This window comes from Delphinapterus leucas, chromosome 4, assembly GCF_059928025.1.
Source record: "Delphinapterus leucas isolate spDelLeu-1000000601 "Yukka" chromosome 4, BTC_Dleu_Yukka2, whole genome shotgun sequence".
Classification (NCBI taxonomy): domain Eukaryota; kingdom Metazoa; phylum Chordata; class Mammalia; order Artiodactyla; family Monodontidae; genus Delphinapterus; species Delphinapterus leucas.
This window is the reverse complement of record NC_143132.1, coordinates 10,461,755-10,479,636: the sequence shown is the minus strand read 5'-3', so window position 1 is coordinate 10,479,636 and position 17,882 is coordinate 10,461,755. Positions and strand designations below refer to the sequence as shown.

Here is a 17,882-nt window from a genome sequence, read left to right as displayed (position 1 = left end):
AAACCAGAGCCCGGTTTGTAGTAGGCACTTGAAAAATGTTTGTCGTAATGTTTTTCTTCAGGCCGACACTCCTCCTCTGGAATGCTTTGAGCACTTCTTCAGAAGATCCAAAATCTCCCTGACACTAATGTCTGGATTAAACGCCTGCTACAGACAGCAATCAAGCATCTACCTGGCAAGTTTCCGTTTTCTTCTTCCTAGTACAGGGTCCCGACCCCAGAAATCTAATTCAATAAAACCTTCCGAAACAGGTATCTGGAGGTACCTGTCAAAATGTAAAACTGTTTTGAACCAGCAGTTGCTTTTAAATGTACAAAACTTCTAGCACAAGGTGCTAAGATATATACAGAGAACGGTTGTCATAGCAAGATGTTGGGAGCAACCTAGATGTCCAGCAATAAATGAAGGGGTAAATGGATTAGTACAACCATGAAATGCTATACAGTGCAGTCGTTAAAAAGAATGATGGAGATCTAAGCTGACTGATGTGGAAGGATGCACGCTGTATACATATTAGGTGAAAAATCTATGCAATGATATGTATCATCTGATGCTTTTTTGCTTAGGTGTAGATTAAATACATAGTGTATGTTACGGTTATAGAAAAGAGTCTGGAATGGTGAACACGAAACGGTGACTAGCAACAGCAAGGCAGGGATTGGACAAAGTGGAAGTCATTTAAACTTGCTATTTGATATTGTTTACATGTTTAATAACGTGTGGTATCATTTCGTGTATTTAACATTTATTGAGCATGTATTATGTGCCAAGAACTTTTTAAAGTGTTTGATATGTATTAACTTATTTAAATTTCATAACTTAAAACAGTATCATCTCTATTTTACAGGTGAGAAAAACTAGGTCACTAGTTTAACTTGTTCCCTTGTGTGAGACAGAACTAGAACTCAAACCCTGAGTACATGCTTCCAGCAGCTCCCCTAGACTCCCTTTCGGAATGTATATAACCCAGTCCTTCCACCCATTTCCTGCCCCTGCTCATTAGCCATTAATTCCTACGTCTGTGATTTCTTTTCTTTTTTTTAAGGGTTTTTTTTTTTTTTTGATGTGGACCAATTTTAAAGTCTTTATTGAATTTGTTACAATATTGCTTCTGTTTTACGTTTTGGTTTTTTGTCCACAAGGCATGTGGGATCTTAGCTCCCTGACCAGAGACTGAACCCACACCCCCTACATTGGAAGGCAAAGTCTTAACCAGTGGACCGCCAGGGAAGTCCCCGTGATTCCTTTTTTTTTTTTTTTTTTCTTGCGTTACGCGGGCCTCTCACTGCTGTGGCCTCTCCCGTTGCAGAGCGCAGGCTCAGCAGCCATGGCTCACGGGACCAGCCGCTCCGTGGCATGTGGGATCTTCCCGGACCGGGGCACGAACCTGCATCCCCTGCATCGGCAGGCGGACTCTCAACCACTGCGCCGCCAGGGAAGCCCCGTGATTTCTTTTGATCCCACTTGCTTAGGTTCTTGACATTCTGTGTGGCCATCCTGTAGGTCACTTCAGACCATGAGGTGGCAATGGCAAGAACTGGGAAGCAGCTTTAGCCCAGTCCTTGGCTGAGAGGTACATTGGATCACACAGAGCCTTGAGACTGAAGTACTAATACTCCTCTGCACAGGGCTGGTGGTGAGGGAAGCCCTTATAAACAACTCCCCATCACAGGCATCAGGTCTGACTCCTGAAATTTACAGAAATGGAGGCAGGTAAGGGTGTCCAGCCTCAGGTTCAACATACACCCTTTCCACCTTGTGTTTGAAAATCCCACTTAATTCCTTTCTTTTGTAAGACAGGCATTTATGCCGTTTATGCATGTTTCGGTGTTCCTTCATACCCACAGCAGCAACCCCAGGAGCCTGGGCTGTGCCAAGGCCGTGGTGCTGTCGGCAGCAGGAGGCCCTGGGAGGTAGAGGCACAGACTTCAGCTTGCAGGCTATAAACTGCCCGTTGAAGGCGGTTTCCCGTGTGCTGCATGGGGCTTCAGTTGGCTTCCCAGCCCTCCATCTCAGAGAAAGACGAAACCAATGTGATATGGTGTACGTAGTTGCCAAACTGTTTATTTGCCATTCACTAGTTATAATACTGGATTTACAGAAGAAACTGTGGTACAAAGAAAGTAAGGCCCCGTGGTTCCTGGGCAGCAGCAGTCCAGCTGCCCTGCACAGGCTGGGCCCGGTGGATGCTCCTGGCAGAGGGGGCAGCCACTGTGACTACGTGCAGTAAGTGGAATCACGCACAGTGGCGCGTCTGCTCTCCTGCGCTATCTAGAAACACCTCGGAGAGGGGCTTCTGGGGTGTCCTCTCACAATGTATCTGGTTTAAAACTCAAGATTGGCAGTTCCCTTGCAGAAAATGTTCACTAGGTTAGTACGAGGGAGAAAGAAACCACACACAAATTTCCAGGATGCTTTGGGAACAGGTCCAGTAACTGCTACACAAATAGACACGAGGTGGAGCCTAGTCAAGTAGTGTGCATTTCCCATCGTTACTTTTTCAATAGATGTGTTATACTGTCATTTCAACTTGGAAGTTTATTTTTTTCCATTGATTTTTATACATCCAGAATAGCACAAATAACCAACAGGGTTTTTTTTTGCACATTCATTTCCCCAGAACAAAAAGTGAACTTCTTAAAAAAAAAATTAGAACCATGCTATTAGCTCTTTACAAAAGTGAATAAAAAGTAGCTCGTTTTTAAGTCTAAAATAAACAAAGTAGAAAGAAGCGGCTTTTTTTTTTTGTCTACAGTATTTAGCAAACATAAGAAATGTCCTTAGAAACACACACAAAAAATTGAAAAACAATTATTACAGGTATTAACAATATTTTATAATGAAGCTTAAAATCTATTTACATACATAAATACAATTAACTTTGTTGATGCAACTCTTCTGGAAGGAAAAAACAATGCCAAATGATCAGCCTCATCCATACTGATCTGGCTAAAGGGTGGAGAAAACTCCAAACAAAGAAACAGACAAACAAAAAGTCCCAAAAGACTGTATACTGCGGGTAACCAAAAGGCATTTTGTTCAGATGTAAAAAATGTTTTCTGATATCATTGTTAAACCGACTTTTCATGTATAAAAGACCCCAAACATATCATCCCCCAGAAAACAAAAAAACACCAAAAACAAAAATCACCAGGACAGAATGTCCCAAGGAAACAGGTATTTCAAGACAGAAATCCGCAGTCCTAAATTGCAGTACATTTGAGTGAAACCATTCATTTCCTTTCTAATCAGAGCATTTCTGTTTATCTGCACAGAAACCCTAGGCAGCAGAAAGGCTGTCTGTTAAGTCACTGATTGTAATTTGCCCAGGAAGGCTTCTATTGCTGCACTTGGACAGCAAGCAGATCCAAAATGGTTGGCAATGTCTCCATTCTGCTGGAAGAAACCCATACGCAGGAGAAAGGCTGACTCACTATGTTCCTTTATGTAAAGGGAGGAAACGTGTTTGGTGTTGGGATGGGCGTGCGTGCTATCTCCTTACACAAAACTGGAGAATGGAGGAGGGAAGAGGTGGGATTTGGAGGAGGGACGGGGAGAGACAAAGAGGGAGATAATTGCGGGGGGCAGAGAGGGAGAAAAATAGAAGTATTTTTAGATAGTGAGAAAAACAAAAATAACTGAAATATGTCTATGTTGAAATTATAAATAAGGGCATGAACGAGCAGTAAAGATGGCTATTTAATCTTTCTTCTCCTGGACCAGTGCTCCCAGATACATCCAGTTATTACTTAATTGGCTTAAGGATCTACTTGATAAAAGGACCACCTTAATTTAACCTGAAGGCAATAGAATGGAATTCCTCAGGGGAACAATGCATTAAGTATGAGACCTATCTCCAAAACAACTAAGGTTTGACTTTTTTCTTTTTTTTTTTCTGGAAAGATTAAATACTATACATGCTGGTAAGGGTCTGTGAAACTCTGAATGGCCAAACCTGTGGGTCCACGACAAAGTGACAAGCTCTCCGCACACATGGCTTTGAGAGTGAAGATTCAATGTGAGAGATTATCTGATTTCCCTTGTAGGGCATTGGGCTGATTTTGAGTTGGAATATCTTCAGGTACCAGAACTGAACTGAAAAGTATACATTTTTTTCCTTCATTTTTTTTTTAACCAACATTTTGTCAGGTCAGATAAGGCAACGTGCTGAAAAGAACGTTGATCATGAAAAGAAGGCTGATCATGAAAAGAAAGTTGAATTTGGGGCAAATGGGCTAATGGTCCTTTTCAGAAATAAAAAGTTTTAAATTTACTGACATTTAAGGGTCATTTTGCCATAAAAATGTAACATAGAATAAAACATGAAAGTGTGTCATGGAGGGAGAATTATGCCTAAAATGAAAATAAATATATTCTGAGTTTCTCCAAGATCTGCTTTAGCTCTTTTCTAGATAAGAACGACCTGACTGACAACACAAACTGCTTTACTCTTACCAAAGTGCTACTGCATCTGTGTATAACAAATAATATATATATATATAAGAAAACTCAAAAACAAGTTGTTTTAAATAAGACCAGCTGTTTTGCTGCCTGCAGCCAAAGATCTTTCTAATTTGAATCCTTAAATTTATAAAATAAAAATCGAACACTGTTCTGAAGTCCTGCTTTCAAATACTCTTCAGAGTTGACCTGAAATCGTTTCAACTAATTTAAGAGGTACATTAAATAACAACCAGATCATTTTTGAGCACACATATGTCAAAATCAGCAGTTAGTATTTATGAGTTGTACAACAACTGCATTCTGACCAAATCCTCCAATAAAAATAGTGCCATAAAATTTACAGTGACATTGGGTATGTTTGGATTGTAGCCATGGGCAGCAGTGACATGAATCTTTCCTGTCATGCTGATGCACGGGTAAAAGTGCACACACCCTACAGGGTAGGGTCTCAGCCTAGTGAGAACAACACAAAGATGGGTGGTCAGTGAGCAGCATGGGACGGGGTCCTGCACAGGTGGGACGATGCTCTCCCACATGACTCCACTGAGGCACACGGAGGGGATTTGGCTTGTTCAAGCCTGCTTCTGGGCCCACCCTATGAAAACTGAGCTGGAGACCTTCAGCTGTCAAAGGCATCCGGTCTAGTCCCTTCCACTCCCAGCCTTGGGGGACAGCCACAAGTTTCATTCTGCATCAATGAACAGGTACTGTATCAAAGAGGAATATTTTCTTGGAGCTAAAAAAATCTGAACTCTAGATTCAGATGATCTCCTCTCTTGATCTCCAGAATCAAGCAGTTAAGGAACCCCTGAATTCATCCACTCGGTTTCCATGTGGATACCGCTCCTCCACACAGCTTACTTCAGATTCATTCTGTTACAAAGCATGTCTGACATTAACAAGAGGCCATGGAGTGAGAAAACCCCTAGGCAGAAAATAAATCCTCTCCAGAGGTGCAATCATGGCATCTGCGTGAACCCTCTGGAACCAGATTTGACCTTCTCCGTTTGAAGGGAGGGAGTCAGATATGAGACCCTTTGTTGAGCTTGGCAGAAAATTCCATACTTTAGATCTTTGGAGTGACCCTCAGTATCTAAAAAGCCTACTAAAAACATTGCTGCGTTAGCTACCAACTCGTTTGATTAACATTAAAGGGAGTTTAATGTAAACAATATTTAGATAATCAAGTGATCACATTACCCATCCTTTTATTCCAACTTTCTTCAATGTGATACAATTAACTTTGGCTACTATCAAAAACGAAAACTGTAGTACTTGATATTTTTCTTCTTAATATAAGTACATTTAAATAATAAAAAAAGTATCAACACATTAAGTAAGTGTCTAAACATCAAGATACATAAATATCTAGGGATTCTTTGTGGGAATACAGTAGTTGAAAATGACCCAAAGCTGTAGCCGTTTCTCAAAAAACAACTACAAAAAAAGTCCAAAAAAAAGTTAAATAAAACTTAGAAAAAGGAATCATATTTCTTTCATTTGTCAAAGCAAGAAAGAAGCAAGCTCAAATTTATGTATATATAAAAATAAAAACCACCCCAAATGCAAATACGCATTTTGCAATTTATAAGGTGCTGCAAAAGAAAATTAAAAATATGAATTAGATGCCAAACAGAATGAGTTGCATCTCCCCACTCCCCCAAAAAAACCCCCCGAAAAACCCGAATTCCATACTCTTTGGAATAAACAACTTGGTTAAAAAGTGAAGTCAAGGGTATAAAATCTTTCTTTTATTCACAGCATTGCTAAATCAGAAGCATTCACAGTTTCCCTCTGGGAATCTTTCTGTTTGCCTTACAGCGTGTCCACCGGGTGGTGAAGCGGACACCCTCAAGTTGCATCAGGTTAGAAAAATCTGAGATGGGCCAACGGCAATTGCGAACTGCACGGACTTGAGAAGCACAGGTGGCCCCGAGGCCCCGCCCGGAGCGACATCACCATGGCAGTTGGCAGCGGCGCGCTCCCCAGGGCCGGCGGCCGGGCCCACGCGGGTTTCCCGAGCACACGAGGCCGGAGCCCGAAGGAGGCGCTTCCGGGACGACGCCCGGCCGCACGGAGAGCGCGTGCGCAGCCTCAGTAGGGTCGCCACACGGCCTCCTCGAGGCGCGCGGCGGGCGCCATGTTGGTTGGGGAGTTGCTGTGGCTGCCCTCGGCCTCCACCACGTCGTTCTGGTTCGGGAGGCTGGGGTTGAGCAGCGCTGAGCCTGTGGAGGCGTTGGTGCAGGGCGGCAGAATGCGCGGCGGCGACCGCTCACCGCCCACCATGGAGAACTGGTAGGAGCCGGCTGACGCGCCGTAGTACAGGTGGTAGGACGGCGAGCTGGCCTGGAACGGGCCGCCCTGCGCCTGCGACGAGCCAGGGTAGGGCGGCGGCAGGTACGTGTGGTAGCGCGTGGCCGAGCTCATGGCCGACATGCCGATGCCGATGCCCGACGTGACGGGTGTCGGGGAGTAGGTAAAGGCGCCGGGGTAGTGCATGCGGGGATCGGAGATGGAGGGCAGCGCGGAAAACTGGCGCGGGTCGCCGAAGGCCGTTAGGTCGGGCGCGGCTGCAGGGAGGGAGAGAAAAATATCGTGAGACAGGGGTTCAAGGAGGCCACGCCCCTTCCCCCGCCGGCCCGCTCGCGGGAGGATTACCCAGAACGCTGCTGCCCAGACAGCTGATACGATGATGATGGTGATATACGATCTCATGCAACGTAATACGGTATATGATATAATACTTGCTTAATATAACCATATTTCTGTAACTCTGGGGTTGGCAAACCCACCTGCCAGATCCACCAGCTACCAATTTTTGTAAGCCCACAGGCTAACAATGAGTTTCACTTTTCTAAATGGTTGAAAAAGAAAAAAAAAAATCAAAAGATGATGTCCTGACATGAAAATGATACGGAATTTAAATTTCAGTGTTGATACATGAAGTACTATTGGAAGGAGCCCGACTCATTCTTTTATGTATTATCTGTGGCTGCTTTTAAATCACCACTGCAGAGTTGAGTGGTCCTGGCAGAGACTGGAGGGCCAGACTGTAGGGCTCAGAAAGTCTAAAATATTTAGAATCTGGCCCTTTGCAGAAAAGTTTGCCATCTCTCTATATAATCAATATATTAATATATCAATAGTAATGTACACTTAATCGGTGATATTAATATAACAGTGTATAACAAAACAGTGTAACACTAGAACTACTAATGGATGCGTTAATAGATTAATATTAATAGAATATATATACGTAATACGGTATTGTCATAACAATATTAATAGGTAATAACATTTTAATACGTTTAAAACTGCTGTTTCGGTAGGCCCGGAATAGTTAACAATTGGCCGTTTCCTGTGGTTGAAGCTGATGCACGCCATAGTAGTGACTGGGAGTGGGTGTCCGTGAACCGTCACATCACTCTTTCTCTCCCATATCTACCTTCAGACTAGTTCCACAGTTTTAGAAACAGTACAGCGTCGGTTTCACGTGCTTTTCTCTAAGATGCATCACCGGTTCGTTCAGAGGAGTGGCTGCAGGACCTTGACTTATCTGCTCCGTTTTTGTACATGTTGAAATTCTACCAGAAATGGCAAAGCTTTGTCTATAAATCTCATTTGGTTAGGATGATGCATTTACCATTTCGCAGACTGGCTTTGGCTATCCTTTGTGGCATCTTTTTGCGTTTTCCTTAACCACAGGCTGCCCTTGGGAACCACTCGTGGGTTTGGGTGCTAGGATGGGTTTCCTGTGTCCTGTGGATCAGAGTTTCCCAACAGTGGCGTTACTGACATTTGGGGCCAGCTTTTTTGGGGTGATGTGGGTCTGGGATGGATGTTTGGCAGCATCCTTGGCCTCTGCCCAGCAGATGTCAGTAATGAGCCCCACTCCCCCCATTGTGACAGCCAACAATGTCTCCCGACCTTTCAAATGTCCTGGGGGTAGGGGTGAGGGGGGCAAAAGTCCCCCACCCCCACTGAGAACCACCACTGTGCATGTAGGATGGTGTCCTGGGGTAGTTTCTGTTCCTCAGAATTATGCGTTAAATGACCAGGCCAGGACCGTAGTCTTTACGTCAGCAAACCCAAAAGACGGCAACAAAACAGAGCAGAGGCAAGAACTGAATGTTTTAAAATTTATCAGTTCTCAGATCAACATACGAAATAACTCCAAGCTCAAGATGGCATGTGGCCTGTGTCCTTTTGTGTTCAGGCCCACAGAGAAACCTGACTGAGCCAAAAGCTTGCTGTGAAAGGAAAGCCATCGCGTGGGTTAATCTGTTTTTGGACGGCATCGGCTGTTGATCAGCGTCCTCATATTTCAAGCCTGTTATTCCAGCAGGGAGAGCTAGTGTTCTCGTTCTTGTGCTCTCTCTTTCTCTTTCTCTCTTCCCCTCCCCCTCCCCTTCCGTCCCTCCAAGTGAGCTCCTGTAAATTTGGGGTGCCTCTGATGAGGGGATATACTCTTCGTCAGAGAGGTAATTACAGAAACAACAGAAGTCCGCAGCAAATCTCTCCAGTGATGAGGAAACCAGGAGTCTGACTTTGAAAGAAACACTCCTGTTAACCTTTTCAAAGAGAGTGAGACGTGTGGGCAGGGAAAAAGTTGCAAACTGACAGTGGTTCTAGGGCAGCCCTTCCACGGACACTCTCTAGCTCGTCCTGAAGTCAGGCCGCACCTCATTCCACAGGGTTTGTCCCTGCCCGCTGGGGCCTTCTGTGAGCAAGCCCTGTGTCACTTGTTTGTGTTCACACAGAGAGCTGTGACATACTTGAGAGTTAACAGGAAGCTTTACTCCATTTTTCCAGTTAGATTTCTATAGTCCAGGGAGAAGCATTAGGCAAATACAGTCCATTTGTTGTCATCTGATGTAATACTCTGGACACAAATAAATGACTCCACCCATTATTCCTCTTGCTTCATTTGCCATGAGACAAAAAGGTGAATCCACTGGAAAATGAATGAAAGGTCACCCTGTTTCATGACTGTGTCTGGACATGCTCTGCCAGTCTGTTCCAACTGCTGTGTGGTAACCTGGTGATGACAGCAAGTTACTGGAATCCCAAGTGAGCCCGTGATTTGTCACGGACATAAGTAATGGAATGATGTTATGGTCTCAGCTGTCAGGAGAAAATAGTTCTTTCACTTGTGGGCAGAATATCTGGAAGATCTTAGATGTTGCCTGTGATTCTTCTTCTGGCCACATAGTACCAGTGTCACACTACAGAAGACCATCCGTTTGGCCAAATTGTCCTTTACACACACATTGTGATAACAAAACAACTTCGGCCCACTAGGTGGGCTCAGATTCAAGTGACCTATTAAAATATTTGTTTTCATTTTTATGTCCGGTCTGACACCCCCTACCAAGCACGCCCCACCAGTGACGCACAGTTCATCCACCCGGCCTTAGCTCATTTGTCCTTTCGGCTGGGCTGGTGCCTCCTTATTGGGTAGCAGTGTGGGCAGAGGTGGGGACCCCTGATATTCACAGGGAGCTTTTAAACAGTAGGAAATCTGGGGATTAGGCGGCGCAGGTATTTTAGCTGGAAATGTTGCCCCACCGATGGAGCTAAATATTTGTCATGACAGCTCAAGTCTTCATTCTGCAGCTTGTTGTGGATGAAAGCAGCCCTGCTCTGGGCCCCTCCCACTGCCCCCGAAGGATTAAACAGCCTGAGCAGATAATGGCTGCCTTAAAAGGATCTCGCATGACTCAGATTAATGCATGCTGTCTGTCGCCCAGGTTGGCAGCTAAACATTATTTAAAAAAAAGAAAAGAAAACCTCCAGATGACAACTCTTTTCAGACAAGGTGTGGAGTCTGTCTGCAAAGGTAAGAGACAGACACAGAGCACAGGTCTCTCCGGCCAAAGGAAGCCCAGGTGGCGCTGGGGGTGGGGAGAGGGGCAGAGCACAGAGCTGAGCTGGGGGTCGGGATTCAAGGAAAGCAGGCTCTCAAAGCAGCCACTTTTCTTTTAAGTATCCCAGACCCCTCCTGCCCACAGGTAGATGACAGTACTTTTCAGGCCTGGGCTCCAGGCTCGATTTCTCAGAGGGAGACCTGCCAAGGTGGAGAGCAGTCTCCCGTGCTATGCTCTGCCACCGGTGAAAGCTCCTCTGGCATTCTCCTGGGTCCACCCTCCAAGACGGCGCAGGGTCACACTTGGGTGCTGAAATGGGATGCGGTTTTTATCTCCTTCATACCCTCATGCCATAAAATGCCCTTCCATTGCTCCTTGGCTAACTGAAGTCCAGGCTATTCAGAAGTGTAACTGTGAGACGAGATTGGGGAGGGCACGTGTTACTCATTCCTATAAAAAAAGAAGTCACCCTTCCATCTGAACTGGTCAGCCAGAACAGCTGGCCCCTAGGGTTCTTGGACTCTAAGGTGCCGATGATCTTGGGTGCTGACCAAGTCAAAAGACTTATGAAATAAATTCCAAGGGACAGACCCACAGCAGGGACATTTCCAAGAAAAACAGTAATTGCTTCAGATGTAGACCACAGCCAGTGGGCAGAGCAGTGCCAACAAGAAGAAGAAACAATGAAAGATGACAAGTGCCTTTGGAAGCAGACCAGTACTGAGGGGACAGAGCTTCTACAACAACAACAAGCTGAATGGACTTCATAATTCCTACACTAGTCCCTTAACTCCTTAGCCTGGCAGGTGCCATGAGATTCTTGGCAACAGTGGCTGAAAATAATGTGGAAACTGGGCAACGAAGTTGGCTTTCCTATTCCACTACCTCGCCCAAGAAGACAGTTCTGAACTGTGGGGCAGTGTGGCCCTCAGGACATTTGGCAACGTCTGGTGATTTTTGGTTGCCATGACTGGGGGTGCTGCTGGCATCTAGAGGCCAGAGACACTGATGAAGGCCCTGCAGTGCACAGGACTGCCCCCCCACAGTGAACAATCATCTGGCCCCAGGTGTCAGCACTGCTGCTGTTGAGAAGCTGAGAGGGATTCTGTGAAGCTCTGAGAAGAAGCTGAAGCATTTGGGGAAATCTCAAATAATCACAATCGTCCACAAAACACAACATTGCACCACACGTAAAATGGCAGACGCAATGCCTTTGCCCTTTTGCCTGCCCCTAATCTGCTATAATCTGATTCCAGGAGCTGAAAAGCAAAAACAGCCGCCCTTCCACAGAAGTGTGTTCTCAGGCTTCCTACTGCTGAAGTCCTCTGAAGTATTTTCACAGTCTGGTCCAGCTCCAATTTCAAAGCCCCAAACAGGGAGTCGCTTCTTTTTGCTTTCAACAGAGGAATTTTTCTCTGTAACTCTGATTTCCCTGCCCACAAGCAAAGGTGAGTGCCAAGCCCAAAGGTCTTATAGGTTAAATGACTAGGTTTAATGAGCACGTATTAACAACAGTTATGCCAGCCATGACACCTGAGCTTTCCAGTCTGTTCCTCAAACCTGATATAAGCGGCTCTTAGTTGGGAGTGTCCCGTTGGGGTAGATGTGCGTCCCACTCCATGTGTGCCCCAGTGCACTGTTCACGTGGCCTGTGAAAGCTTGCCACTGCAAGATGGATCAGTCCCATCTGAGGCCCAGAAGCTGACTACTTTGGCCTTTTCTGTCACTGACCCTTCAGCTGCCACCCGTGCCTGCCGAATGTGAGCACCCCCAAACGCCCAAGGAATCCACTTTTTCCAAGCCACTCCTCCCTTCACATCTGTACGTAATCTCTGCCTCTGAGTGTCAAGGAAAATCAGCGCGTGGGCGGGGGACTTAGAGATAGACAGCCTTGTCTTTAAACCGTACTGTATCCAATCAAAAATGACTGCCACCCCGTTCGTGCATCCCTTCTGGTCTCCAGAACCTTCCACTGCAGCTGGACTTCAAAGAGTGTATTTTCAAGCAGCTTACTTGAGAGTCGACTGGAAAGCTCTGCAGAGAGGGTTGTCATGCCGCTGGCCCGTCCAGGCGAGATGGGTGTTGCTGGGTGGACAGAAGGAGAGGCAATGGGTCCCAGGTACTGGTAGGACTGCTCGTAGGACCATGGTGGGGACGGCTGGATCTGCCTTGTATCTGCAGAGAATCAGGGAGGTCACTTACATGTAGAGTGGGTCAGGATTTAGAAAAATAAAATCTTTTAATAAAAAAACAGCTACCTTTGTTTAAATCTAATACATGTTTGTGGCCTGTTTACCAGTGTTTAATAAGCCTCCTTAAGTCCCAGTATTTGCTTTTGTCTGATGATTTCCCCCCAAAACGATACTGAAATATAATTTATGTTTGACTCTTGAAGATTTTCCTCCGCTAACTGTTCCTTCCAGAGGTTTTCTTTAATCACACTACTGGTGAGAGAGGCTGATTTATGCTTTCCAGGTAGAAGTGTTAACATTCGGACCATTGACCGCGCGTATTGGCTGCCCAGCTTTACTAGTAATCATGGTTATTATTATCAGGCGATCACCCGTCTCTCTGTACTCAGTAAGCGCAAAAGAATGCAAGGGTTTGGGTCTTTGTCTTGTACCTTTGGTAGAAATATTCTGTGGCTTTTAAATGTTTTCTGTTCAGGTGAACTCTCTCCCAAGGATAACTGAAAAGAAAGTCTGGCTAGGAAACTGGCAACAAGGCCTGATGACTAGTTCACAAACCCGGCAGTGCAGAGCTGTCTCTATCAACCCAGACTAACAGAGATGTCTTCCACTTTTTCTCAAGACCTCAAGTTTGCAACTTTTAAGGGGCAGAATGTTGAGCAAGTATTTTACAGATTGCCATTAAAAGAGGCCTGGTTTGTAGTGAGGTAGATGGACCTAGAGTCTGTCATACAGAGAGAAGTAAGTCAGAAAGAGAAAAACAAATACTGTATGCTAACACATATATGTATGGAATCTAAAAAAAAAAAAAAGGTTATGAAGAACCTAGGGGCAGGACAGGAATAAAGATGCAGACGTAGAGAATGGACTTGAGGACACGGCGAGGGGGAATGGTAAGCTGGGACGAAGTGAGAGAGTGGCATGGACATATATACACTACCCAATGTAAAATAGCTAGTGGGAAGCAGCCACATAGCACAGGGAGATCAGCTCGGTGCTTTGTGACCACCTAGAGCGGTGGGATAGGGAGGGTGGGAGGGAGACACAAGAGGGAGGGGATATGGGGATATATGTATATGTATATGTATAGCTGATTCACTTTGTTATAAAGCAGGAACTAACACACCATTGTAAAGCAATTATACTCCAATAAAGATGTTAACAAAAAAAATAAAGAGGCCTGGGCGAGAGAAGAGACAAAGATCTGACTTCAGAAGATTTGGTAAAAAGCGTTTTGTAAATTTGACTCCAGCATTCATAGGAATCTTAGTTTTCAAAAGCATCATAGTGTTTGCAGAGGAGGGAAAAAAAAACCCAACACCTTCTATTCTTAGGCAAAATGTGTAAGAAAATGTAAAAATCAACCACTGTCTCACCATAAGATAGCTTTACATTTCTGTCTTAGAATTAAACGTTAATTTTCTCTTTGTATTCCACCTTCTTTGTAGACAAAGGTGACAGCAAACTACACTAACTCCAAAGGGTCTTCATAGCCAGGGGTTCATGATGCTGGGAGTAAATACAGAAAGAGCAGCAAAGTTCCTTAGGAAAACAACAGGTGTCAGTTTTCTGTGTGTCGTGACATAAAGAAATGAGTTATTCCTACACGTTATACATTGTCCACACCTCCTCCCTCTGGGGCTTTGCACTTCCAGTTAAAGTGTCCCTTGTCTATTATGCCTTTGAAGCTGTCACCGTGGAGAACAGAATCAAGTAAATGGAGAGCCAGGTCTGCCTTCTTACTCTTCTCCCGAGAGCCTCTACCCGGTTTCCCTCATACTGATCTACTTCTTTCTTTTCTTTAAAATAACTGACTTTTTAATTTTGAATTTTGAAGAACCTGGGGAAATATTTTAACTTAGAATCTTTGAAATCTACTATTAAAGAAAGGTCTTCATTTTCTTCTGAATTTTAGAGAATTGAGGAGATGGCAAGGAATAAAGAGCCGGTCCATTCCAGACTCAGTGGAAAATAAGTGTTCAACTACTGTCAGAGATCCTGCATAATCTTACAGCTAACAGTGTTTCCAGCAACTGAAAGCAAATAGCAATAGCAGATTGTTTAACATTCCCATACTGCTACAAGTATTTTGCTCCAAGTGAAAATAAAATTATATACTCAGATATTTTCCGTAAGACACGCACATGTCCTGGATACACGTATTTACAAAGTGAATATATATAGTACTCAAATATGTTAATCATTTAAAAAGCAAACAGAAGAGGTTTTATAATTGTCATAAAGCCCTTTGGGTGTGAATTGCGGTACAGTAATTCATGCGTTGTTGTGTAGACAGCCCAGCACCCCTAACCCCATGTCTAAAACTACAGTAAGCATAAAGTATTATGCCATGATTCATGCTCTGTCATGTTTTACTGTAGTGAAAAAGTTGTGCTAGGCTTTTCTAAACTCATAATTAAACCATGCAAATGTTGCATAATGTTTCACAGCCTTTTAAAAATATGCTTTGGTAAAATGATCTTTATGATTAAAGTCCAGGTTCTATGATTTTTTTTTTAACACAGGGTTTCAAATTCAACATCTTCTTACTTCACACCACAACTCAGCCTTTCAGTGCTAGTTGGGGGACAGCACTAAAAACCCAGTGACCCCTGATCATTTTTCATATCTGTGACCACAGTGAACTGTGTTTGGCTTCATTGGCAGCAGTGGGCCAGAAGGTGGTGATGGCGAGCTTCTCATGTCGGAGTTTCGCGTGTTTTCTTCTATTACATGGATTATTCATTAAAACAAAAACAAAACAAAACAAAACATGAAGGGCCAATAATATGGTTTGCTGAGTTTACTATTGAGTTACCATGCTTGCCACGATGGGGCCAACGTGAACACACGAAAGCAGGTATGGAAGTGACAGTGCTGTGGGCCGCCCGAGCACTGGACTGAGAGGCAGGAGACGTGGCCTCTGGCCTGTATGTGTGATGACCCTGGGTCACTTGCTTACCCTTTCTTATTCTCATTTCTGAAAGGAGATGATCTTTGAGCCCCTTTCAGTGGTGACAGTGCAGGATCCTAATTCAAATAGGTCCCAAACAGTACTTCTCTGCTTAACTCGTATGTTAAACAGAGTTAGGGAAGAATCAGGTGGGTGGGTGTTTGAGGTGAAGAATGGTGCTTGCAATAGTAAATATGTGTATTCTGGGAAGAGGAAGTAGGACAGGGATAAGATGGGGGTTATCAAGAAAAAAGTCATAGGCTGAGGAAGAAAACCACTGTCCGTCATTCTTCAGAGGAGGGCTGCTTGTTCTTGAAGGGAATGCCTCTGATAGGTCAATCCACCGAAAAAAACAAGTTTATTGAAACTTACTATGTGCCAGGCATGTGCTAATTTATGAGTAAGACCAATATGGTCCCTGTCCCATTGGAACTTAGTGAAGATCCCAGGACTGTATGATGCTTGGAAAGGCTTTTTCCTATTGCATTAATCATCACGCTGAGTTACTTCATTCATTCACTCTTAGGCTCATGAAGTTATTTACTTCCTCATTCATTCATGTTGCCAATGAACTTTTTGCTTTATTAGGGCCACTGTTTTGGGAACTCAGTAGTGAGTGGATTATAGTCCTTGCCTTCTGGAGTTGTGGCTAGTGGGGGCTGTATCCATGTGAACAGCTGGATTACCTCCCTAAACGGGACTTGGCAAACAGCCGTTCCCAAGTTAGAGATAAGAACCCTAGTGGTATTTATTACATGCTATGTTATACCTCTGAGAGGAACAGAGAAGGGGAAGCACCTAATTTAAGTGATAAACAGATTTTGGTTTGCATTCTCCGTTCACCATAAACTAGCTGTATGACCTTGGGCAAGTCACTGATTTCCTCGGATACATAGTTTTCCTACTTCAAAGGGTAATAGGGATAAGTGAGATAAACTGTATATAAAGTGGGTGTCACCGTTTTTGGCCATAGTAAATGCTCAGTAAGTCTGGCTAATTTTTATGATTATATTATTAAAAAGGAAAAGAAATCCGTGCCAAGGGACTTATCTGATATTTATTGGTAAGGCCACACACACCTGCTCCAGGATGAGACTCAGGTAACGCTGTTCTGTTCACTGAAAAAAGGCTGACGACACACAGAGTCTTCAGCACCGGAGAAGAACTGGACTCAGGAGATTAAGTGGTAAATGGGCAAGAAAACTGGAGAGTTGAGGTGAGGACGGAGAAGGTGAGGATCCAATCTCAACCAGCTCATGTTTCCGTTAAAAAAACTACTGGATTAGAAAATTTAAGTTTTAGTCTGTCTGCATCCTGTTTTTTCCAGGGTACATAATGTTTTGATGTAGCTGCTTTACTGAGGCCGTTTTATGATGGGTTATTTTTAGCTGTTTGATCCATCAAGTAATGGATAAAACAGCCCCCTTCCTCTGAGATCCTGAGCCCCACTCCTTTCCATTTGAAATGAGGTCAAAGAAGGGGGGTAGTTAGGAATAAGGGGGGTTGAGGCTAGTGGTGAGCTCAGAGGTATCCATAGCATACATAAGAGTTAAGAGAGTAGAGTGCTTTTACCTTTGATGCAGCAATATCAAAATACCTTCAAAGTAAAAAATGACCCTATCAGATAATTCAAGTCAAAATGTTCTGCTGGTTCTAAGTTCAGCTCTGAAATGTCAAGAGCTTAGAAGTTATCACTCCCATCTTTACAACATGAAAAAAACCCTAAAACTGATAATCCACAATTTTTCTTAGATCTAGTAGAGAATTGAGGTCATAGGGCAAACTGCCACCCTGAAATCTTGAGAGAGGTGAATACAGAAAATTACGCTGAGGTGTGCTTGCTGGGAGCAGAAGCCACTGGAGCCATGAACTGGTAGGAACATTTAAATGGTAATTTTGACAAATTGTTGGAGGCTGAGTATAGACTAGTGTGAGAGTAAGAAACTCCTGAGGGCTGCATTCTTGTCTGTGTGTATGGGGCAGGGGTGGGGACACTTTCATGGGTTTTTCATTTAGGGACTTCTCCAGCTCTTCATGGGATCCTGTATAATAGCAGCGGGTTACAGCTGAAGGAGCTGCAAGACAGACTATTTAAGGAAGGGTTCTTAGGGAAGCCCAAAGACAGAAACAAAAACAAGGACATTAGTGGAATTTAAAGCCTCTGGCACTTTCAGCTACAGCAAACATTAAACAGAGCCCAACTCCTAGTTAGATGAACATAAAATCTCACACCAAAGGCCTATTTACTTCAGTTCCTGTTACCTGATACATCATATCCAGCTTCCAAATCAGAAATAAGGCATGACAGAAGGCAAGAAAAAAATCTGAAGAGAGAAAACAAGCGTCAGGACCAGACTCAGATGTGACGTAAATTTTGGAGTTATCAGGGAATTTAACTGATCAATATGT

General features: G+C 44.0%; 1 protein-coding gene across 4 annotated transcripts in view; it reads right to left on the bottom strand.

The window, feature by feature from the left end:
* Positions 1-2,037: 2,037 nt before the first annotated feature.
* Positions 2,038-17,882, bottom strand: part of RUNX1 (RUNX family transcription factor 1) — a 246,394-nt gene continuing 230,549 nt past the window's right edge. For all 4 annotated transcript variants that reach the window (XM_022552945.3, XM_022552943.2, XM_022552944.3 and 1 more), the window contains 2 exons: positions 12,345-12,506; positions 2,038-7,034 (listed from right to left, as the gene is read on the bottom strand). In XM_022552945.3, coding sequence (XP_022408653.1) covers positions 6,559-7,034; positions 12,345-12,506 — 638 coding nt within the window. In that variant the 3' untranslated portion in view covers positions 2,038-6,558. The remainder of the gene's footprint in view (positions 7,035-12,344; positions 12,507-17,882) is intronic.